Source organism: Anoplopoma fimbria, chromosome 7 (genome assembly GCF_027596085.1).
Source record: "Anoplopoma fimbria isolate UVic2021 breed Golden Eagle Sablefish chromosome 7, Afim_UVic_2022, whole genome shotgun sequence".
NCBI classification, from domain to species: domain Eukaryota; kingdom Metazoa; phylum Chordata; class Actinopteri; order Perciformes; family Anoplopomatidae; genus Anoplopoma; species Anoplopoma fimbria.
The window spans coordinates 11,434,591-11,460,083 of NC_072455.1; the positions used below are offsets into that span (position 1 = coordinate 11,434,591).

Genomic DNA, 25,493 nt, shown 5'->3' on the forward strand with positions numbered 1-25,493 from the left:
TACACACAGACATCACATTCTGACTCAATGAGGAGCAGAGTGACAGGGGGAATGTAAGAACTGGTGGATCATCATACACACCTCTAACTGCTGAAAACATAAAACATGTCTGTGTGTAACACTACGCTGGGCGCCCCTGGCCTACTTTAATCCTATTGTGGATCTGGATGTGGGAAGCCGGCTGTGACATTCAATATCAAGCAGAGGAGGGTGAGTGTTCAGGGGTTTGACACTGGGGGATCGAACAACGTTACTCTTCAGATTAATATTTCAAACTTTGACATGCTCATGTGGAGGTGTTGTCATATATTTAAACTCTGAGGCACGTTGTGAAGAAAGGTGCCAGAAAAACTGGCTGTGATAAAAACAAGACTGCTTAAAATAAATATTAATTTATTATCCTCTTCTAACGCATCAATAGAAATACCCTCAGACAAAGGGGGACTTTTCACACTTATCACCAAACTTATCAGGTTATAAATACAAGTCATGCAATATGACAAACATTCTGTTGAATCGTTTCTGTTAAATGTTCTATTTATTTCTTAATTATTATTATATCTTAAATCTGGCATAATAATTGTATGTTATCCATCTAATAATGTTTTAACAGTATACTCTTTTATCTCTTTACTTTTATGAATAGCCTAAATGATTTTTAAGTATATCTATATTTTACTTTAACACTTCTCTGTACAATATTCAGAGCAATAATATAGCAGCAAACAACCATTATCTATGTAAAGATATAGAGGAGTAATGACTACCTGAGCAGAGAATGAAGTTATAATAATAATAATAATAATAATAATAATAATAATAATAATAATAATAATAATAATAATAATGATAATAATAATAAATGTATTTATATAGCACCTTTAAAAACAGAGTTTACAAAGTGATTTGACAGACAAAGCAGCAAAAGAAAGGAAATGAAACAACGGAAAGCTCAACAACAAACAAAGCAATACAAACTAAGGTAAGAGTTAAACCCTGATAAATCAGTAAAACATGAAACAATAAAACCAAACGATCCAATAAAAATGAACTAAGAAAATAAACTAAGAAATAACATAAACAAAATAAATGAAATAAAATAAATAGATATATAAATAAAGTTTTGTAAAATAAAATAATAATATCAATAATAAATATAAAAGTCAGTCTGTAAAGCCAGTCTGTATGCTTTGTTGACATAGCCGGGCGGCTGTGCGTGCTTTTAGTGCATGTTTGTGCATGTTAGTGCATGTTAATGCATGTTAATGCATGTTAGTGCATGTTAATGCATGTTAGTGCATGTTAGTGCATGTGAGCGTGCCCCACTGGCTCTCATACGGCGGTCACAGCTGATAACGCCGTCCTGACCCGCGGCCTTGTTGCAGAAGCTCAGCTCCATGCCCCCGGTTCCCTCTTAGGTCAACACTGTTTGCTCTGTCAGCACCTTCAGCTCCTAGCAGCCGGCTCAGCCATCGCCGTATAGAGCCATGTGTAGAGCCATGTGTAGAGCCATGTGTAGAGCCATGTGTAGAGCCATGTAGAGGTAATAGCTTTTCTCTGAATTTCATTTTAATGTTGTTCCTTTACTGAAATATTCTAATAAGATTGGCATTTTTTGTGAGGGCAAATCAATCCACTGAATTCTAAAAAAATCTATTTATTTTATAAAACTATTTTTAAAAACTTTTAACAGGGAGAAAAAAAAAGAAACCAATCGAGAGCGACAGAGGAGGGATCCTTCTCCCAGGATGGACAGAATGCAATAGATGTCATGTGTACAGAATGAGCAACATAAGAGTAAAAAATAGTTTTATATTTAGAAGGAGGAAGTAAAGTCAGACACCACCCTGATGAAGACGATCTGAAAAGACTTGGGAAATGAGGAATAATTGTACTGAGTTAAGAGCAGCCTAATACTACACGTTACAAAGGGATTCAAAGTATGCAAATAAGTCTTCCAGCCCTGATTTAAAGGTGCGCTGCTGGAAATGACCTGCCGTTGTATTTCAGTTTGGAATTTTTTTTACACAAAGTCCAACTTGATTCCACAGAGTAACAGAGTTGACTTTCTCCGTCTTTGTCTTATGTTTAGTGGAGATTTTCCATTCTGATAAACAGACCTGGCTGGAATGGAAATCTGACCCACCCAAAGAAGTAAGTTGGGTTGCTTAGTAAGTTTTTATTTCCTTATAAGGCTGGCATCATGTACAGTGAAATGACACTTAAATGAATCGCTTAACCAAAGAAAAAAGTTTGACCAAATTGTTAATTGCTATCTGTATGAACACGTTATTGTATGTCTTTTATTTTATGGTAATTGTAATTGCGACATGGTAGGTTCTTAACATGTGATTCATTTATTTCAGCATTTTAATGACTATAAAAAACTAATTTTAATGACTAATGAATGATTTTAACTTCTTTAAACGATGGTGTGGAAGCTACCTGTAGCTCATGTTTTGAGTAAACAAATATTCAAGTAACATGATATGAATTTGACAAAAAAAAAGGTTTACATACCAAGATGTTTTTCAACTGCTTCACAGCTCAGTAAATCAGTCTTGAATTGACAACATCTGACTGATTTGCAGTTTAATAATCATATTATTTATATTTTATTAATTAGGTATTCCAATTACATCTTACTGGTTTATGCTGCCTTCAAATGAAACTTGTTAAGACATGATAAGTTGCGTACATGATGTGCTTGACACTCAGTCGGTTAAGTCGCGAGTACAACTCTGCTAGGCAACAGCAAGAAAGACGATGCTATCGGCGTCGAGAAGCCACCAAGGCTAACGGTTTAGCAAGCTAGCGAGCGGGTTACGAAATGCAGGAAAGGCATAAGGCCAGAGGGAAAAGACAAGGCCGTTGGTATATCAACATTTTCCTAAAGCATATTAAATTACCAATTAAATGACCAGTAAACAACTCATGAACTTTGAGCTTTTCGAAAATGTCCACCTCTGGGTGTTGCGAATCCCAGAAGAACACAAACAAGACTACATTTGAAGGCCGCATCTTTCTGGAACTGAGGTTGTTGAGTCTCCTCAGGATTGTTGTATTAACCTGTAGTTCTACTCTGCAGCTTTAAACTAATGTTCTCTTGCATCTTCCCGTCATCACAGTGGGGTAAAATTTCGCTCAGATTGGGTACAGCGAGTCCGGTACCCGTGCTCCAAGCTTGTCAAAGAAGCATGACGAGGACTATTTTAAGCCAGTGGATGGAGCGGAAAGATGCCCACCATCTACTGATGGATGTTTCATTTGCCCAAGAAGAGGAGCCATCCGGTCAGCTGGGCCTGCTACAGGTTCACCTGTTTGACTCAAACATGTCAATTGGAAGTTTTCAAAATACTGCGATGGTCCTGGACCTTCAGACCTCCAAGCCGTTCCCTGAAACAGTCCCTCTAAATCAAATATCCAGCTACCTGAACCACAGCCATGCTCTGAGTCTGGGCTCCGTCAGCAGCCGGGGCTTCCAGCTGGCCTTCTCCTACTCAGGAACATGTGTGCTGGTAACATCCATCAGACTGTACTACAGGAGGTGCCCTGACACCGTGGCTCACCTGGCCTTGTTTAAGGGGACCGGGGCCGTGTCGGGTCCGTTGACGGGTTCCTGCGTGGATGGAGCTGGGGAGGTTTCCCCACCCATTAGAGAGTGTGACGTGGATGGAGTTTGGGGTCCACTGCAGGGGGGGTGTACCTGTGAAGCTGGTCATCAAGTCATGGATGACACCTGTCAAGGTACTGAGATTTACATTTTATTCAAATTTCGGGCAATAGACGCACAATTTTGTCTGTTACTACTTTAAGGTAGTGGCTTGTGACTGTAAATCTTTTTTAAAATCGATTTTATTTAAAAATTCGGAGATTAAATAATGAATGATTTATTGATGATAATTGTGGCACTTATCATCTTCATGTTTGTGTTTTTAATTAAAATGATATTCATCAACCAACTTTCTACATCATTCAACAGATGTGGAAAGGAAAAAGTTTGACGGCAACTTCATCACATCTTACAATGTTTACAATGTCAGTTTACTCTAAGTTAAAGTAACTTAAATCTGCAAGCTGCATCAACTATAAAATATTTAAATATATAAACTTTATCTACGATTCATTGTGTCAAGTTATAATCCTCATTGCAGCTTTAGCTGCACTGCCAGCAGTCACAATAAGCCTGGGAGAATTTGATCTTTGATGCATTGCATGCTGGAAAGTTTATGAAAATAAGATTACATTTTCAATATAGCCTAATTGGATGATTTATGTAAAGCATCGACAGGACATTCAGTCAGCTGAACGCATTTTTTTCAATGTGGAACAAATGACGTGGTTTCTATTGAGCTGCCACAGATGTCACAGACTTATGACACAGTTTTATTTTCAACCAATGTTTCTGCAACAACTGGTAGCCAAACAAATAAGTCATGTGCTGATGCAAACATTTCAAGTGTCTTGGCAAGAATAATCTTGGATAGTTGACTTTCACATCCTCTTCACCATGATCTTCCTCCTTCTCAGTTTTATTTATTTCCAGTGCATTGCTCAACAGATATCATTCTCAACATCATGTACACTTTAAGTAAAGACAAAGCCCTGCTGATGGTGCCTATTACACCAGAGCATTAATGGACCCATGAAAATACTGACAATTATGCTATTCTTAGCTCCACACTTTTGGGGTTGTGCTGAATGTCTGGGTTAATCAAACTTTACTGATGCTGTAGCTGAAATAAGTGAGTATCAACAAGTGTTGGTGCATGAATGTAAAACACATGTTGAGTTGCAATTACATTTGTTGCAGCACTTTTTTTTCACACTGGGAAATGACCTGGTCCCTAAATATCTCACTCGAAGAAAAAAAAAAGAAAAATTAAGGGTTACTTATCAAAAATGTTTGTTTATAAGCTCTCAAATATATTTGATTGTGATCAAAAAACTGTACAACTACAGTCTGATCTGAGCAGCTGTAGCCCAGGGTTCAATGTGTTTGTGGTATTTTGAATAAACCCGTCTTAATTGGGGGAAATGCAACACGTGAGCACAAATACAACCTGCCTGGTTGTGCTGCTAGAGGGAACATTAGGATTCTCTTCTGGGGACCATAAATGTGCACAGCAAATGTCATGGCCATCTGGTTATTAGTTCTCGAGACAGTTAGGTCTAGATTGAAGTTTTGACCAACAATTTTTCAATGATAATACAATTTCTGTTTCACCAGCATGTAGGATGGACTTTTACAAACCAGCCAATGAGAGTGGAGAATGCCGGCTGTGCCCGCCTCATAGCAGGACGCGTGGGGAGGGATCGGAGAGATGCGACTGTCTGCAGGGTTTCAGCCGTCTGCCAAGCGACCCAGATGAGCTCGGCTGCACCAGTAAGAAACACTGATGTCCTCCTATAATAAAAAATAATGTATGGGATTGGACATTAAAGCCACAACAGTGAATTTGAAAACCGTCAACCTTGGCGCCCCCACTGATAGTATCAGGAAAGACACAGTGGCAGACAATTATGGATGCAACTTATCTTTTTTTGTCACTTGTCAGTGTCAACTATTTCTACTTTAATGGATAATATGCAGTTTCATTACGTATTGTAAAATGTATCGATGACACTGGTCGTCTACCTTCTACTGCACTTGTATATCTTTATCTAGTTTAATTCTAATAACATTTTGCAAAGTCTGATCAGGTTTTCCTTCCCTGTCTTGTCCTCCAGAGCCGCCCTCCGCCCCTGTGAATCTGATGGCCTTTCATCTTAATGACTCTGTGCTGATGGTGAAGTGGGATCCTCCACATGACTGGGGCGGCAGGCAGGAAGTGAAATATTGCGTCGAGTGCAAGAGGGAAGCAGAATCTGGTGGTCGGTGGGAGGCATGTGGGGACGATGTGGTTTTCCTGCCAAACTCAACAGGGCTGACCGACACGTCAGTCAACATCACAGAACTGAATCCGCAGCGCAACTACAGACTCTCAGTGCAAGCCCTGAATGACATATCCACCCTGCGGGGGGCGCCGCCTTCATCCACCGCCACCGTCACCATATATAGACGTACGTAAACCCGGACTACACGTCGCCAACACATTAGATAATCCAGGAAAAGTCAGCAAAGTATAGGCCATTTCCTCAACATAGAATAAACAGCTAGCTATCACTAGCTAATGTTAGCTAGTGATAGCTTTTGTTAGCAAGCTTTACATCTGGCAAAGTTAGCAAAAAAATGTGTCTAACGCTTTGGTATACACCTAAATGTCTGGAGAACTAATAACAAGATGGCCGTGGCATTTGCTGTGCATATTCATAGTCCCAAGAAGATGAATCCTGTTATTGTACTATAACAATAATACAAAATTTGAAAAATCCGAAAGCGCATCTTTGAAGTAAATAGAATGTCAAAAGTGCTGTTTATTTTGGAGCATTGGAGTATTTTTTTTCACACTGTTTTCTTACAGGGAAAGTTCCACCTGTGCTGATCACTGTGACCACAGACTCAAATGTCTCAAAGCACCAAATAGTGCCACCTCCTAAGCAGAGTCGCCTCTCCTTATGGGTGACAGTCGGCGTTTTATTCGGCGTCCTGCTGCTAGTGGCTGTAATCCCCGTTGTTGTGTGTGTCCTGCGCAGCAACTACACTAAACTCAGGTAAAGCGACACTTCCACTCCGTTTCTTTGGCCTACTATCTTAAAGTTACTGTTAGTGAATGTGTGTGTTCATTGCTGAGCTGAGAGGTTGAAGTTTTGGATGGGACGATAATTAAAATAATTACGGAACATAGTGTATCCTATAAAATGACAATGTTTTATAATATTGACAAGTTTCTAAGTCATTGTGGCACAATATGAGGAGTAGTTTTTCGGCCAGATCACAAAAGTAATGGGCGGAAATGTTCAGTTAACCAAGGAGAAAACCTTCTTTCAGCTCAGAGTGTAGAATGAGCTATTAGCATCTAGCTGCCTGGCCAGAGCTCTGGATTTTGATAAGGTGGTGGATAGTTTTAAAAAAAAAAAACAGGTAAAAACGTCTCATGCTGATACTGTGGGTTCATGGTTGTTAAGAGGTGGGAAGTTCAGACCTATTGCCTCCACATGGCTCTCAACATGGCTTCGGCTGAGTTGGCTGCTAATGACGCTAACAGCGCAAACAGCAACAACAGTGCAAACAGTGCAAACAGCAAAAACAGTGCTAACAGTGCTGAAAGCGCTAACAGTGGTTACCTAAGGGTGAACCAGAGGGTGGGCGCTGTGCTTACACAATGGCACCGCTTCTGAATCAGAGCATTGCAGAGCATTGGGCATGAGTTAGCCAGTGAAGCACACTCACATGCACTAAAAGCAGGCTCGGCCGACTTGGCTATGTTAACAGAATAAAGAGAAATTCGGATTACAACACGCATACTTCAGTGACTTCATTCTCTGCTCATGTAGCATTACTCCACAATAGCTTTACATTATAAATAGTATTTTGCTGCTACATGAATGCTCTGAATGCCGTACAGAGAACCTTTAATGAATATTTAAATCAGTTTTAATCAGGCTCTATAATCAAAGCTATGGTGGTTAATTTGAGTTCATAGTGTTAGTTTGTGACTTTGAGAGAGCTAAAAATGCACCACAATGTTATCATCATCTTTAAAAGAAAAAACACACAAAAATGTATTAGACTCTTTTCATAATCCCCAGTGGCTGATAAATAATACTTTAATCCTGCATTGTAAGTTTCTTATGAGTAACCTTTTGCCAGTGTTCACAGCAGGCATCTAACATTGGGAGTGTATGCACTAACATAACGCATCAGGAACATATCACACATCAAATCTACTTTTTAAAAAAGCATTTAGCTGCTTACCAGAAAGTTGCTTCATAACTTCATTACTAAATATGAAAATGTGCCTATTTAAACTATCCTGACAATGAGGCAACAAGGTTTTAAACCCCTGCTGTTCATTCTTGACTGTGTGTAAAGAGGAAACATGACACATGGTTTGGTTTTGCAATAACTTTCAGTGTACACAAGGTGGAGCTCCACTAACTCTGGACTGGACACAGCAGCATGCTGGGAAAACCACGGGGGAAGATGTTGAAAACATGGAATGGAGAAAGAGTTACACAATGAGGGTTCTTTGTATCATAACAAATAACTAAAGATATTGTGGCAAACAGCATTGCAAGCTGCTACCTAATTGAATCATATTTTAATCTTGTCTGAAGAATTCAATCCTATTCTAGGAATTATGTAGGTAATATTGTTTATCAACATATTTTAACAACCAAAAATTGTATTTCAGCTGACAGCTGCTGTAGGGACATTAGATAAGAATTAATTTAGGGAGAATTTTTTCCAAAGACAAATTATTCCCTTTTTCCAATGACTGTGAACTTGACAAAAAAATGTTCCATGTTTTCTCATATATGTACCCTCTTACACATTTTAAACATAAGGTGATGATGACTAAACTTTAAGTTATAATTTTACTTACAGGTCTGAAGCGGAAGTAGAGCTTTTGCCAATGAATGCAGGATTTTCTTACCGACGCCCACAGGAGGAGGAGGAGGATGCACCTCAAACGTCCAACAGTAAGTGCCATTTTCCATTTGTTTTGTTTTGTATGTTTGCTCAATGCTTTTGACACAAATCCAATCACATACAAATATGATTTTACCCACGTCAGGCGACAACTTCTGGTTCTGACAAGTGAAGCCAATGAGGAAGTGACTTAAACTTGCATTCTTTCTAATGGCCAGCAGGGGGCGACTCCTCTGATTGTATAGAAGTCTATGAGAAAATGACCCTACTTCTCTCTTGATTTATTATATCAGTAAACATTGTAAACATGAGTTTATGGTTTCAATCTCTAGTTTCAAGTCTTCTTCAATACAGCATGATGTTCATTTAGTATATTATGGTCCATTTAGAGTCAAATAGACCATAAAGAGGAGTATGCGTTAGGGCGGGCTTACTGTGATTGACAGGTCGCTGCAAAGTTGTTGTACAGTCTATGTACAACAACTTTTATTTACCTTTAGTTCTACAGCATAAACACATGCTCCAATGACAATTGTAGTGGTTTGTAAGTGTGTATATATGGGTTCTTATTATTTTAAAAGATCTTGTTGCTACCCAATGTCCTATAGTATATATAATTCCTTTGTTAATGCATTGAGTTTAGTTTGATACTTTCAGTTGAGTGTTTGTGATTCCCTGCATTAATTATCTTGTAAAACATCTTCAGATTGTTTAGTAAGTCGTATCATTTCCTTCATGTTGGAACTTGAGGAAGACCAGTCTCTATTGAAAAGTTGCTGATAATGCTTGTTTTTAGATAGCTCAGAATACATTTTATTATCCTTTGACTTCCTATTTGTTTCAGCGGTGGAGAGTGTGGTCCAGCTGTTGGAGGGGCTCAGTGGTAGGCTGCTGGACAGTCTTAAGGAGGTCCTGGTGGAGAGAAACAAGCTCACCCTGGGCAAGGAGCTTGGCAAAGGTCAGTTCACTATTCCTCAAAAACAATGATCCTGTCATGCCTCCCAACCTAGAACCGTTGTTGCAGTTGGTTGCAGTGGGGTGAATATACTGTAGAGATCTTGAACCCTTACTTCAGTACTCCTGATTAGATAAAGCAGACCAGTTGACCTTCATGCAGGAGAACAGAGTTCATGTCCCGTCACAGTCCAGAAGTTAAAGATTATCATTAGATTATTTAAAAATATTGTAGCAACAACACTAAGAGTCTACAGCCATGCTAGTGGCTCTGTGAGTCTGTATGTGGTGGTGCTTTGAGCTAAATGCTAACGTTAGCATGCTAACACACTCACATTGACAAAGTGAGTGTAAAGTGTGTGAATTTCTTGCAATACTTCCCAGAGGGAACATGATTGTTTCTACCAAGTTTCATGGCAATCCACCCAATAGTAGTTTTCAACATCTTGTCAAGAAGTCTTAAGTAATAAGAATACATCTTCTTGGAACACTTGATGTCTGTACTAAATTCTGTCCCAATCCATCAAGTGAATATAGAAATATTTTACTGAATGAGTAAAGACTTTGACCTGCCAGTTGCAATAGAAGGAAGGTTGGGGATCCACCAAGTATTTAAGATTCATCCTCTGGGGACCATGAATGACCACAAATTGTCATGGCAATCCATCCAAATTTTGATTTGACACTAGAGCCATGCTACCTTAGTCTGCATGTTTAAAAGCATATTTGACTTAAACGGTAAAAGTGAGTGATTCAATTCAATTCAATTCAATTCAATTCAGTTTATTTTGTATAGCCCAGAATCACAAATTACAAATTTGCCTCAGAGGGCTTTACAATCTGTACACATGCGACATCCTCTGTCCCGGAACCCTCACATTGGCACAGGAAAAACTCAGTCCTTTTTTAATGCCCTACAGGAGAGTTTGGCTCAGTCTACGAAGGCGTCTTTACACCAGATGAAGGCGTGAACATCGAGGTGGCCGTAAAGACCATGAGAGGTGTGTACCGAAATCAAACCCTTTATCAGAACTCCTCTCTGTCACTTCTTATTTTTGTAATTTTTCTCTGTCCCACATAGTTGGAATCTACAGCCAGGAAGACTTGCATGAGTTTTTGAGCGAGGCTGAGATCATGAAGAACTTTGATCATGAAAACGTGGTCAGACTACTCGGTAAGACAAACTGTCCGGAGTTTTGTAGTGGGCTGCAAAAAAAATTCTGGAAGAAATGGGTTCTGTTTGCAGGGTCATCTATGCATTCTAGCAAACCAAAGCTAAGTGGAAGCAGTCGGCTGTTGAGTCTCTCCTGAGTGGGAATGGGGGTACTTTCAGTACAGTCAGTTGATCCAATGTTACTATCAAGAGACCTGCTTGATAAAGATGACCTAAGCTCAGAGGTCCACTTACTACCTTTCAGAGCTTTCAACCACATCATGTGGTCCTCATGGATGGGTGGGTCAATGCAGGATCTGACTTTTAACACGGGAGGCTGCTGTTCGTTTCCCGTTTCCAAACGTCAGTCCAACGTCAGTTTTACAGCACAACTTTCATCTTAATAATAATCATAACCACGTGTTTATTCATGTAGCCATGGTGACGAAGGTCCCCTCAGTCATTTTTGCTTCTAAATCTAACCAAACCCTAACCATAGTGTTGTAACATCATAGAACTGATACATTTTTCTCTCTAGAGTGCATGTATAAACAACATATTATGGTGAGTTATTTTGTGGGTAAAACAGTAGCTCATTAGCTACTGTTTTTTTCATTTTTAAAGCTAGGGTTAGTAATCTTGAGAAACTAGCAAGATTACACTATATTTTTTTATTTGATCCTACATGAAAACCCAGAACAATATTGCCAACTTTTTTGCAATGAGAGTAGGTAGCAGCATTAGCTCCAAAAGTCACTAAATCTAGCAAGAAAGTTGCCGGATCAGCAACACTGACAGCCTGTCCCCTCAGGCCTCCCTCTAAACCCAGCCCCCCCAGAATTATTAAAGGAGCGTAAACAATGACAATGACATGGCTATCGTTAGCACTCACAGCTGTCAGGCTAGCAACTAGAGCAAGACTGTGTGAAGCGTAATGAGTTTGCGGTCAGAATGCATGCAGGTAGACAGGCAGGTAGACAGGCAGGCAGGTAGCCAGTCCAATCATTACGTTCGGGCCCAATGAAATTATTGGACGAGCTTATTACAGTCGAGCAACAGATACCATATTTGTTTCTCTTTTTTTGTCAGAGCATTCAATGCTATGTTTTCTGTCAGGATGTTATGAGAATTTCAACAAAAATATCGAAACGGTTTATGAAGAATATTACCAACCCTGACTTAAATCGTGTGTCAGAAATCTGATAGTTTTAAAGACAATGTAAAGGTTTCATATTGTTAACACAGACTCAGTTTAGCCTCTACTGCAGCAGCAGTAACCTTGTGAAATATATGTGTGTGTGTGTTTGTCCTGCAGGGGTTACTTTACAGAGAGAGCAGGACTCTCCTCTGCCTGTCCCTCTGGTCATCATGCCTTACATGAAACATGGAGACCTGCGCCGCTTCCTCATTGCTACACGATACGGCGATATTCCTATGGTGAGATGCAGTCAGCACGTGTCCTTGTACATAGACGGCTACACACAAGGACACTTTGACATCTTATTCCCCGAACCCATAGAAGATTGCAGTGGTGTTAGGTAGTTACAACGGGCCCCAGCGCACTCCATTATGACGTATATCATCTCTTCACATGATCAAATAGAGACTTAACATTGGACCACATCAACATACATAACCCCTAATCCTAGAAATCATCATATCACATATGTTTTTAACAGAAATACTAACTAAAAAAAGAAATTAGTAATTTAATTGACAATTTTTTTATAGTTTATTTATAGGTTTTCTGGTTTATGTAAAATTATCATATATATTGTTAAAGATTTGGCACTGACTATTTTTACTCAAAAACAAAGAAAAAAAATAAAGTAAACCATGATAGAGATGGATTCGGCTTTTTAGATGTATATAAAGGAAATGGGACCATTTCATAATCATTATGGTATCTTCTTTGAACTCATCTGAATGGTTGATGCAAGATGATCAGATCAATATTCCACGTCATATTTATATTTTCAATTAAATTTTGGTATATTCATTGGTTGGAGGATTAATGAAGGCTGTCAGCCATCTACAATCTATGTTATCCAAAGTTCAAGCTGGTCGTCCTGAGCTCAACCCAGGAAGTTCACAGTATTTAAAGTCGATAGATGAGAACGACACCTGTGACCATGGTATCTAACATGTAACATACCAAAGATGGTGACGGCTTTAGTTTCAGAATGCATATGAGACATCAAAATCAAAATCAAACATTAATTAAGGTAATGAAACCACAACTGTATTTAAAGGGCCAGTGTGTAGCATTTTTGTGGGATCTAAAGGCGGTAATGGACTATAATATTCATAACTATGTTTTCATTGGTGTATAATCACCTGAAACTAAGAATTGTTGTGTTTTTGTCAGTTTACAATGAGCACTTCATATCTACATCGGTAGCATGCCCTCTTTACGGAGTCCTCCATGTTGCTATGCCAAGTTGCTACAGTAGCCCAGAACAGTCAAACAACACAACACTCTAGAGAGAGCCTTTCCTGTTTCTACGTCACCTGAAGGCCACTGTAGTTCTCCAACATGCTTAAAAACAGAGGCGTAGGTAGAGAGGTATTCATTCGGATGCAATATGCAACCTCGCCACTAGATGTCACTAATTCCCAAACACTGCTCCTTTCATTTTTTGTCGAACAATGATTTTACTTTGGTTAAAAAAAATCATTCCCGTTATCAACACTCACACTTTAACATGCTTACATCTTGACACTTCAAAAATCTTAAATTAAACCACAGAACACACCCTTCTCCCCCCCTCCTCCCCCTTCCAGTATGTGCCCCATCAGAGTCTCCTGCGCTTCCTGATCGACATTGCAGCAGGGATGAACTATCTGAGCTTGCAGGGGTTCCTGCACAGAGACCTGGCTGCACGCAACTGCATGTGAGTCCATCAGGGGGAGACATTGAGGGGGGGGGGCTTCAAAATGAAGGAATGAAGGACTCCTTGTTCGAATATGACTGTGTCTCTGTCCTCAGCCATTGGTATTCAACCGTGGCTCGTATCTTGGAAGGAAGCTGCTCAAAATGTTAATAAAGCAGCCTTAGGGGCCACAGAGGAGACACTTTGTATTGGAACAAAACATAAAAGAACTCTCAATTTGTTATTTGATCAGATTCCAGAGAGCATTACCTGAGTTGATTATGCTAAAAACACTTTTTTTTTAGAATTTTTGTTTTTATCCACAGGCTGGGCGATGACCTCAGGGTGTGTGTGGCTGACTTCGGCCTGTCCAAGAAAATTTATAGCAGCAGTTACTATCGTCAAAAAGTAGCTATCCGTATGCCAATCAAGTGGATGGCCATGGAGAGCCTGTCCGAGTCCGTCTACACCACCAAAAGTGATGTGGTGAGTTCAGGCTTTGTGGAGCATCACTTTATTCAGACGGTCACACAATCGACGGCTCATTTGAACACTGAATTTGTACACTGAGAGTTTGGATTTCTCGTCCCTTTCCTCTCAAGTGGTCCTTCGGGGTGACCGTGTGGGAGATTGTGTCCCGGGGGAGGACTCCTTATCCTGGAGTCCACAACCACGAGCTGCTGGAGCTGCTGGTGTCCGGACACAGGATCAAACCCCCAGAGGACTGTGACCACAGGCTGTGAGTTCCCGTGCTCGTTCAGGGGCACTCCTCGTTATAAATATGGACTGGCGGTACCAGAAGTTAATTAATGTTGAATATATGCTATGCATTATTTTATCCGAAGAAAACATACAGCATGTATACAGAACGCTGTTTTTATAGGGACTACTTCTTTGACAGAAAGTATAGCAGTTCCATTAAGTACTATATAACAAATAACGTTCTGTGTGGTACCCAGATTTACAAATATATCGTGACCTATTAACACACCCAATGGGCATGCTGCTTTTCAAAATGTCTACAGTCTAAAAGTGAACATTTCAGGGCAATATAAAAAGAAGCATGTCAATAAATCAATTGAACTATTTCAATTCATTGTAGAGACATTTAAAATGAGATATTTACAATGACAACAAGATGACAATATTTACTTAATTCATTGATTTATTATATATATATATTCACTGACTTTTCTGATAAATTAAGTATCACTTAACACAAAGATGAAACCTGTAACGACGGGCCATGCATTGATATTGCTGTGTCTTAAGAAATGGGGATTATTCTTGCATATATTATTTATATATCTATAGTATGTAAAGTTGTATATGCTTCACACTGCCTCCTCCCTCTTCTTCCCCCATCTCGCCCCAAACTATAGTTATGAACTCATGCAGAGCTGCTGGGACAAGGAGCCAAGCCGCAGGCCCAATTTTGGGGAACTGGGTGAGATGCTAAAATGTCTTCTGTCGGAAATGCCAGCACTGGAAGCCTGCCAGGAGGCCAGCTACATCAACCACGGCCTGGAGGTTGCTGCTGCTGTTGCTGCCACTCAGGAACCTCAGACAGAGTCTGGAGGAAGATGGGAAAATATCTACCTGCCTAATCCTGTGGGTGCTGCTGCTGCCATAGATGACAATGTGGAAGTAGAGGATGGCTACCTAAAGTATGATGCTGCTGCCTCAGCAGATAAAGGGGGCTATGGTCACTAAAAACAGCAGTGTTTTATAATAATTCTGTATCTAAAGTGGACCTCTCATGAGCTGTGTGTGAGAGAGAGGCAGATATATGTGGTTACTGAATATGAAAGTTGTTATAGAGTGAGCGACAGTAACTAAAATGCATTTTGCACTTTTTAAACATTTTGTATATCTGTTTTGTACATCTGTTACTATAAATGACCTGTTAATAGAAAAGATACACACAAGTTTATGGAAGTCCATTCCTTTATTTTATGAAATAAATGAAAAAAGTACAACAATATTGTCACAAAGTACACTGATTTGAACCCTGTTTACATCACCCAGCCCCCTAGCAGCTGTTTGACATCTTGCTGTGAGACACTATATCCTGTTGTCCTCAATGAGTGCAGGCTACATAACGTGTTGTTTTTAACTTACTTGGCATGATAAACTACAAGTCCCAGCATCACTCTGATTCTGGATTCGTCCTGGTTTCTGAGTAGCGACACGTCACCTCACGTCACTACCGCACCTGCGCAGCCATCTTGAGCCGCTAGCAAGCAACGGGCACGGAAAGGCAAAAAAAAACAAAAAAACAGGAGTAAAATACAACAGCCTAACCTGAGGAAACAGGGATATGTCCGCTAGAATCAAGGACATATGAAACAATAAAGGTCGAATACAGCGGAGCCACCACGGGACATTAACGGAGACGGTAAAACAGCCATCTAAGTGCCTCGGATACCCGGACCTACAAGTCATCTTTTTCCGCCGGAGTAGGAAGGAAGAGTCGAGTCGCCGACAGAAAAACACATCCAGAGTGAAACCATGAATCCTGAATAGTGAGTCACATTAAACACACTCCACTGCGAGGCGGCCACAGTCGCGTACAGTTAGAATTGGTAATTCTAGGTCGTGTAACCTTGTATGAATAATGCAGGCTCACTGTGCTGTCGATACATGTATTGTTAAACATTAGCTAACGTTAGCAGGCTCCCGTGAACAGGGCGCGGACGGCTTCTTTTTTTTTTTTTTTTTTTTTTTTTTTTTTTTTTTAAATATAAATGTGTCGGGTTTTCTTTAAAACGTCAGCTGACAGTTTCGCTCGTGTCTCACCGTGTCGGCTGTGGCACGCGACCCTTTTTCACGGGACACATAAACGAACAGTGTGTAAAAACCAGTGCGAAAAAAACGGTCAGAGGGAAACGCTGGCCATAGTTCAATCCTAAAACTACAACGAAGACCGATAGCTTCAGCTTGACAGTGACGTTACATGAATAATGTAACAGCTGTATCCTCGAGAGACGGCCTAACGTTAGCCTGCTGTTGTTCATATAGACAGGGGTGCATAACGTTACAGTATATATATATATATATATATTATATATATGTATTCACTGTTCAGACGCCCCGTGACGTTACTCTACATTTGCCAAGTGCGTTTGGTTTTTACTTTTGTAATGGCTTCCTGTTTACTACCATGCTTAACGTATCGAGCAGAGTGGTCTGTTGACTCTAACTGTTTGGTTAAAACGTGGTCAGCAGTTCCTCGCTGCGTTGTTGAATGCTGTCGTACCTGCTATGTATGCTAATTTCGCCGTTCAAATGAATTCCTCTGCGCCGCTTGTCCGGGCTAATGCTACATGATACGGCCGCTACAGCAGATGTTTGTCAGCTGACCTGCTGCCCTGAAACGAGAGGAACACCCGTCCCTTTTTAAAATCCTGATGGAACCCTGTCTAACTAGCTAAGCTAACCCCTCCACACCCTTAGCAGACAACCATTGTTTCTCACTGTGTTTACTTTATAATGGCTGTATACCGCCTACTGTTCTGCACTGCGTTGTGTGTGATTGGGGCAGGTTATCCATCCTCAAAGATTTGGTGCCACTTTCAAGTAAGTTCACATGTAACTAATGGATTAATTTAAGGTCAACACATCATTCAATAATGCTTTCATAGATAATTATAAAAAAACATTTGACCGGTGTTTATTTTCCTCTACCTCGACACTTACTCTCAAGTTCATCAGGAAACCCTTCTCCATTGGATCGTATGACCACATGCCTTGTTAAAAAGGCAGCAGAGCAATAGGGCTATAGTCCAATTATTAACAGTTTATTACCATCTACAACTGCAGGCCCGACTTAATATGTTTTTAAAACCCTTTTGTTCATTTGTAATCTATTTATAACTGCAGACCCTGTTGCCAAAGTCGTCTTTCATTGCACAATATAAACAGTAAGCTTTTATTATTCAAGCAAACGTTCTTGAACGCGTCAATGTTTGTTGTCTTAACACCATGATTAACAATTTTGCCCAAGTAAAACACAGGTTAAAAAACGAATACATCTATGACAGATGATCAAGCGATGTCCAACCAGAGAAAGAAAGCTTCCAGAGCATTTGGTGACAATCTTAAGTAGTTTTTGGCGTTTAAAACTGCAGAGCTATTCAGTGACATAAAGAATGAAAAGCTTTATCACAGAAGCCGAACAAAACCCCTCATTCAAACTACTTAATCTGATTCACCATTGTCTCCGATACCTGTGTACGCGCAACTAAACCAACCAGCGCACATGCAGCGTCGTCTGGTTACAGTTCTGACTGTAACAGCAATATATAAAATGTCACTAATGCAACAAATAAACTAAAATAATATTTATTTTGGGGTCAATGTTTTGCTTTTTGCTCTCCCTATTTATTTATTTATTTGTTTTCCACTGATCGAAACCATAGGACAAGACATTTTTTTTTTCAAAAATGATTGGCAACATGGCAACATTTAATATTTGAGAACTTATTTTGTTAAAAGAAAAAAAAAAGTAGAAAAACCTATACATAATCCTCTAAGTTAGGTATCAGAAAAAGTTATTGTTACACTGCCCTACTTATTAATTAGTTACTACTTTCTTAACTGCCTTTTTCATATCACTCAGTTTAAGGTGGTCTTTGGATTGTGTGTTGAAATGAATGATAACTGATTGACCATACCTGGTGACCCTCAGCATCAGTCCACATCAACACATCTATAGCTATGTAGAAATGTGAACTGGGCTGATTGCAACATCGCTGTTGATCAGACATTTGTGAGATATTACCAGCTGATCCAGTGCCAGGCTGTGGTACACGACAGGTCTCAGTTTCCTGTGACACAAGAATAGCAGTGGCCTTGGGCAACTCTCTACAGCTGTCTGTGCTGTGTGTCAAATTCATGTGATGTTGTTTTCCTCTCAGTGATCGGGTGGGGTGGGGGGGTTGTTGTTCCATCATTTTGGTAGAACCTGCCTGTAGGAGTGAGTATCAAACCTCAACAGAAAAACAACAAAGTTTATATTCCTCAAAATACATAAAAAAAAGAAAAAAGCATTGTTTAGGTATCAGCATGTGGGATAGACAGCCATCATTCCAGGGCCGGATGAACCTGCTGGAGAGCCCGGGGGCACAAGTGTGTGCTCGGCCCCCTGTTAACCCTCCCATTTCTGTGCACTCTGTACAGTTTGTCTATGGAATACTGCCTGGACCTAACATTGTTTCTGTATTGACTTAATTGTTGAATTGCAAAAAGGTAGTTGGACAAAAACTAAAATCTATAATCAAGATCCCCTCACTAGCTTTTTCTGGAGCTTTCAGCCACAACAACTGAGAAAGCTCCAGATAAAGCTATTAAATGGATCTAAAGGTAAGACTTTTTTTCTGAGTGAGTCTGCAACTTACCGTAAGCCGGTTTGTTTTTTACCGAAGTTACAAGCTACAATTGTTGCAATGGCAACGTTGCACAAAAAAACGGCATCGACTCTGACCATCATGCTACGTTGTTTTGAATGGGAATGTCTGTTCTTCTCCTATTCTATTTCTATTTCCCAGACCAACAATGAATGCTTAGTAACAACAAGTATTGTGAGTGTATCAACGCATGAGATATCTTCTTCCTTTGTGCCATAGTGCACCAAATGTTAATTTGTTATAGCCCTGTAGCCCTGATGCACTATTTCCTCCTGTTTGAGTAGCAGTGACCAGCTGTTTCAGGAAAATACTGAGGCTTTGTTAAAAAAAAAAAAGATATATTTGTGAGGTGTTTTTAAGCATCTTCAGTAGAAACCTTGATTTTTCAGAAGAGCGTGTGTCAGGAGAATGGCTTCATTCAATGTCGTACACATTTAGCACTTTTATCAGCTGTGATATTGTAAGGACAGAAATGTGAACCCTGTTCTAACTTCCATTGTTCTTCTTTCAGTGACTATCTGTTCAAGCTCTTGCTCATCGGAGACTCTGGAGTAGGAAAGTCCTGTCTCCTGCTCCGCTTCGCCGTAAGTAGTTCCGTCTCACCCTCTAAAACATTTTCTTCCATCACTGCCGGCCTCTAAATGTCTCGGTTCCAACCACAACCGTCTCACCTCTCCGCAGGATGACACCTACACAGAGAGCTACATCAGCACCATCGGAGTGGACTTCAAGATCCGCACCATCGAGCTGGACGGCAAGACCATCAAACTGCAGATTGTGAGCACACACACACACACACACACACACACACACACACACACACACACACACACACACACACACACACACACACACACACACACACACACACACACAGAACTCCGTAAACCTCACCTGAGCTTGGGCTTACATCCAACCATTCTTTCAAAACACATCAGAGGTGTTGTGTGTGTGTGTGTGTGTGTGTGTGTGTGTGTGTGTGTGTGTGTGTGTGTGTGCGTGTGCGCGCGTGTGTGTGTGTGCACGTTTTGCATTCAGATCTAGCCGTAACTGGATCCTGTAGTATTCAAGGGAACAGGCTCTGCCGCCAACCACTCATCTCAGACATCTACACACCTGGTCAGCTATCCTTTTTTAGTTTGCTTAACTTTGGGTAAAACACTGCGCTGGTCACTATCCCTCTAATACCAAGTCGTCCAATCACAGTGTACGAGGGGGCGGGACAAATAGCATTGACCTTTGCTCAAAATCTCATGAACCCACATAAACCAGCAGGTTTTTCCTCTTTCCCCAAACCTGCTTCAGCCTTTCCATTCATCCAGAGCAAGTAGCCTTACTCTACCTTGTGCTGACTTACGCCGTGGATATTCCGTATCATAGCAACCAGACGAAACCAGAGCTCTCAGCTGAAAAAAAGGCTGCAACTCCAAAGTGCTCTCAGCTGGGAAAAACCCAGCTTTGGTGGACACACAACTTTGTAAAAAACAACCACATGTTGTAACAGATTCATTGTTGACAGATAAACCATTGAACCTGCATGTTTATATGTAGTCTATTTAATGCATAATATTCAATATTTCAAGGCTAACTTGGTATTATTCAGAAAGATTTTATAAAACTAGTAGCCCTCCATCTTTCTCTCGATCTTCCCATCGCCTGAAGCTTTAAGAACCTTGTGAGGCTTCTTTTCTTGGTTCTTCTTTGTGTTTCTATTGTATTCTCAAACTGGTACTGGTAATGACGTGTGATGTCAAATCTGCTTGACCAATCATGTGAGACCGCTCTGCCTCCAGCACCTGAAAGTACCTGGCACTTAGATGTAGTAACACTTCCTCAGCAGCGCTCAGCTTTGTTTCCAGGAACTCACCTGAAGAGAGATGATATGACATTAACAACATAATCATTTTTTGTGTTATTTTTGCAGTAGAACAAGTATGTCCATTAAGTGCCGCTGGTTTAGAAGAAGGTTTATTTGTATTGTTTATTTATATTTACAAAGTCTGAGGATTATAAAATTCTGTTTAAGAGAAGTCAGACTTGGCAACGAAAGACCAGCTTTATTTAGCAGGTCGTCCCAAACTAAGTTATATTAATCAGGTTGAGTTTGTGCTGTCAGATGACTTCAAAGCGGGAGAGAAAGGAACGCTCATATCAAATCATCGATGGCAGGAAATGGTCCACAAAAGAATCCTCTGTGTCCTTCACAGGCTCAGAAATAGAGCTGATAATCATGTTAAGAGTCTGGCATACACCTGCAGCCTCAACTGCCAACTACATCAAAGCATAAGTTTATTTTTTCGTATCCATAAATACTTCAGATAAAATAAAACCAGTTCTCAAAGAGAGTTATAGTCTGCATGAACAAAGAAAACCAGTGAGGGGTTTAAATCAGCTGTTCTCTATCAGCTTGTAAATGAACGTGGTAAACTCAGTATCTGTAATGTCATCTTGACATGCATGCTCCTAACAATACATTAGATCAGAGTTCCTCAAGGGTTCAGAGGAGGGAGTTGTTATTCATTAGTTTATTGACATTCTTCATGAAATGGTGTTTTGTTATATTGATTTCTGATCTTTTTTTCTGTCTCAGTGGGACACTGCTGGCCAGGAGAGGTTTCGCACCATCACCTCCAGTTACTACCGCGGAGCCCACGGCATCATAGTTGTATATGATGTGACGGATCAGGTGGGATACTTTATCATAATTTATATAAGTTTAGTTACTTTGTACTAAGTACAAGCTAAATGTGTTGATGTTCTGTAACCAACCCTGTTCCAGTTTAAACGTGTTAATGTGAGGTTGGTCCAGCTTTGCATTGGAACGTAACATTTGAACTTGTTTTCAAATCTGATTAACTGAAATACATCTACAAACAATCCAAAGAGTTATATATATTCATATAAATCTGATTTTTAGCTTTTAGGAATCAACTAGAGTTAAAACAAACTTTACTTCTTGAAGGGACTGTTCACTCCCCCAACAATACACATGTTCCTCTCACCTGTAGTATTTATCAATCCAGATTGTTTTGGTGTGAGTATGTTTGCATTTTTATTCTCTATTTTTATCTTTAAAGGAAACTGGCACAATAAATTCCTTAGGGGTTAATAAAGTTTTGTGTTCTCTTCTCTTCTCTTATCTATATTTGTAAATAGTACAGGTAAGAGGAGAAATGTGAGTTTTTGATTTTAGGGTAAACTGCCCTTTTAAATTAGGAGAATAGGTGTGCAGAAGTATTTATCTTGTCCAACTTTATTTATGGGATGAACTACAAAGAAAACCTCATGATTTATTGTAAAATGCAAAGTCAAATACCTTGACATAATCTCAACAAGTAATAAACATCAGAACAACTAGAAACATAGTATACAGTGCAACGTTCCACTGCACAGTCCCAGTGTTGTTTAAAGCTGTGACCTGACCTGCAGTGACCTTAACTGTTTGTCCTGCTCACCTTCTCTTCACCATGCAGGAGTCCTACAACAACGTTAAGCAGTGGCTTCAGGAGATCGACCGCTACGCCAGTGAAAATGTCAACAAGCTGCTGGTGGGCAACAAGTGTGACCTGACCACTAAGAAGGTAGTGGACTACACAACAGCCAAGGTAAGCTGCTTTCTAACAACGACAGAGGGACGCCCATGTTATACAGTTCTTTTGATCAGTTGATAAGAAAAGCCAGTCCCTGAAAGAACATTTAGGGTATTGCAATTATCTATCTGTAATTGCAAATTCAGCAGGATGTACTTTATCATACTCATCACTCTGCTGAAAACACTTTCCCTTTCTTACATCTCTACTAGCTTCTACTTTGCCATCTTTTTGATTGTGGTTAAGCTGCAAGTAGTGGTCAGGTTCTGCTAATCTTTCACATTAAAAGAACACAAGGAAAAAGAAGGATTATGTCCATTGCACTGCTAGAAGTCTTATAATGTGAAACACCTGTGCAGGAAACTTTATTTGTTATTAACAATATAAAAAAAGATTTAGGAAGAAAATGTTGTGAATGAATGAAGCATCAGGAAACCCCTCTGTAGAAACCTTCAGAATATAGAGAGGAATGAAACTGTAGAGTTTGGTGTATGTAAATGCTACTGAAGTGAAGATTTCTGGATCAGAGTGAAAAAATCTAAAATGTAACTTATAGATATCACCATGAAACATCCCCAGTTGATTACTTGCATTAAGACAATACTTTTTTGCATTACAAGGTTTCTGAAATGTTATGTTTAAATATGCAAGTGAGGCATTATCTAGTCGTAACTTTTGGTGAATTTATTAGAAATCTACAGAAGCAAAGAGACACATTTGTAAAATAAATACCTAAATGTGTATTTTAGATGTTTGTTTTTTTCACCATTCAGAAAGAAGACATGTTAGCCCAAAATAACAAAAATGAGTGCGTCAACTACACATAGTTTGTGCTCGTAGGCGTGATTGTAGTGTGTATGGAACTGTGTGTGTATGTTGTCAGTCTAACAGAGACTCACTTGACTCAACAGACTCTCTGTTTTCAATGCACACTTTCACTATGAGCCTTTTTTCGTTGGCAGGAGTTCGCTGACTCCTTAGCCATCCCCTTCCTGGAGACGAGCGCCAAGAACGCCACCAACGTGGAGCAGGCCTTCATGACCATGGCGGCGGAGATCAAGAAGCGCATGGGACCCGGGGCCACGGCCGGCGGAGACAAGCCCAACTTAAAGATCGAGAGCACCCCGGTCCGGCAGTCCGGAGGTGGCTGCTGTTAAAAGGACCCTCCCTCGACCCCCCGACCACCCCCGACCACCACCCTTCACCGTTTCCGCTTAAATCTCCCTCTCTGTGTTCCCTCCCCTCATCTCTGCCACTCCCTCACCTCACCGTTCCCCCCATAACACACCCTGTTACCCAGACTCCCCTTCTATCAGGAGATCCAGTGACGGTTGGCCCAACAGAGGAGTAAACTGTTAAGAGTGTTTAGATCAGGAAACAGATTGAAACTTTACAAGGGTTAATTTGGGAGCACCCATCAACCAACCCAGAGAGGAAAGCTGTGAGGGAGGGGACAGACGCCGAGGCCACTTTTACTTTCTGCCACAACGACAGAGAGAGAACGGATAGGGGGGATTGGTATTGATTTAGATTAGAATGAAGGCGAAGATTAGGTTTAGATACCAGTGAGCTTATTTCACACACACACACACACACACACACACACACACACACACACACACACACACACACACACACACACACACACACACACACACACACACACACACACATTTGTGGGGAGGCACAGGTTAAAAGAGATTTAAGTCTTTTGGCCAAACACTGTTCTCCTTTCCGTCCGTCCGTCCTCAGCTTCCACGCTCACTTTCTAAAGATGCATTCAGACGAGACGCGATGTGAATATGAATATTATGCATTATGTCATTCTGGTGAACTCAATCCACATAGTTTCCCCAACTTGCTGCGGGAGAATCTGCGGCTTATTTATGCCCGCTCAAACCTTTCCACCAACTTCGCATGTCACGTCCCGTCTGAACACACCTTTCTGAGCGTCTGCATACGGATGACGGAAGCACAATGAGAAAAGAGAGCTCGCTTTTACAACTCTTCACATTTAGCCAACCGCTGCATTAAAGTGAGATGATTGTCGGATTAAAAGTGCACCGAGGGAAAAGGGGGTCTAAGATGCTGGTAGTAAACCGACAAGCATTTCATTTGAAGCATACTGAAGCGGCAAAGCAAAATGTATTTCCAGAAACAAGCCAGGTAGCAACGCGACTACTTGTGCTGCTAGTTAGCAAACTTCTTACCAGTTAGCAAACCAGCTAGACTTAAGTTAACACAGTTTACTCAAGAGACCAATTTGTACCAATCTTGTCTGCAAACTATGTCTCTTTGTGGGGACTGTTTCTATAAAACATATGTGGTAAAGCTAATGCATAGCATGCCCCAATGTTGGACTCCTCGGCTCTCTGTTCACTCTAAAGTCAGAACTGCCAAGATGGTTTCACTGGGGCAGCGGCAGGAAATTCACCAAAGCTACATTACGGAAACGCTTTGCGTTGATTCAAATGAAATGAATTGGTTTTGGCTCAAAGAGGTTTCCATCATAACTGCTGGTGTGATATGAACCTGTAATGAGGTCACATACAGGAGCAGAAACAGACTGTAGTCAGCTTTGCCCTCCTGCAGGTCAGATGATTCCACATATAGAGCTGGGTCGGAGGCGGGGGTTGTGACAACTGCAAAATATGGTGTTAGTTTTTCGGTTTTCTAGTCTTCATCTCATCTATGAAAGAAAGCAATGTGACAAAAAGCTGTAACATTTAGCCACTTCCTGGAATGACACTAAATATTACAGTCCAGGGGCAGATAACACTGCACACAGATGAAGAAGAGTGGGGGGGGGATACTCAGTTTAACTTAAAGTGAAACAATTGGCAAAAATCTGCATTGATCTTACAATGGCTTTTATTATTGTCGTGTTTTAATTGTTTTTTATTTAACTTTTTATTTCTTACTGATACTCCTGATACGTCTTGTTCAATAAGCTGAAGCTCTCATGTTCCCTACGTGGCA

General features: G+C 40.4%; 2 protein-coding genes across 2 annotated transcripts; both read left to right on the plus strand.

Annotated features, from left to right (window-relative positions):
- si:ch73-40a2.1 (tyrosine-protein kinase receptor TYRO3) lies at positions 1 to 15,487 on the plus strand. Its single transcript, XM_054600892.1, has 15 exons — positions 1 to 210; positions 2,093 to 2,154; positions 3,129 to 3,747; positions 5,231 to 5,386; positions 5,731 to 6,063; positions 6,465 to 6,654; positions 8,492 to 8,586; positions 9,381 to 9,494; positions 10,411 to 10,491; positions 10,572 to 10,664; positions 11,959 to 12,080; positions 13,428 to 13,537; positions 13,843 to 14,002; positions 14,119 to 14,255; positions 14,899 to 15,487. Exons 1-15 carry the CDS (start codon positions 168 to 170, stop codon positions 15,227 to 15,229), a joined length of 2,646 nt encoding a protein of 881 aa, XP_054456867.1. The 5' UTR covers positions 1 to 167; the 3' UTR covers positions 15,230 to 15,487.
- Positions 15,488 to 15,705: 218 nt separating this feature from the next.
- rab1ba (zRAB1B, member RAS oncogene family a) lies at positions 15,706 to 24,086 on the plus strand. The gene is made up of 6 exons (XM_054600893.1): positions 15,706 to 16,041; positions 19,436 to 19,508; positions 19,606 to 19,701; positions 21,515 to 21,610; positions 22,398 to 22,529; positions 23,477 to 24,086. Exons 1-6 carry the CDS (start codon positions 16,028 to 16,030, stop codon positions 23,669 to 23,671), a joined length of 606 nt encoding a protein of 201 aa, XP_054456868.1. The 5' UTR covers positions 15,706 to 16,027; the 3' UTR covers positions 23,672 to 24,086.
- The last annotated feature ends 1,407 nt before the right edge of the window (positions 24,087 to 25,493 follow it).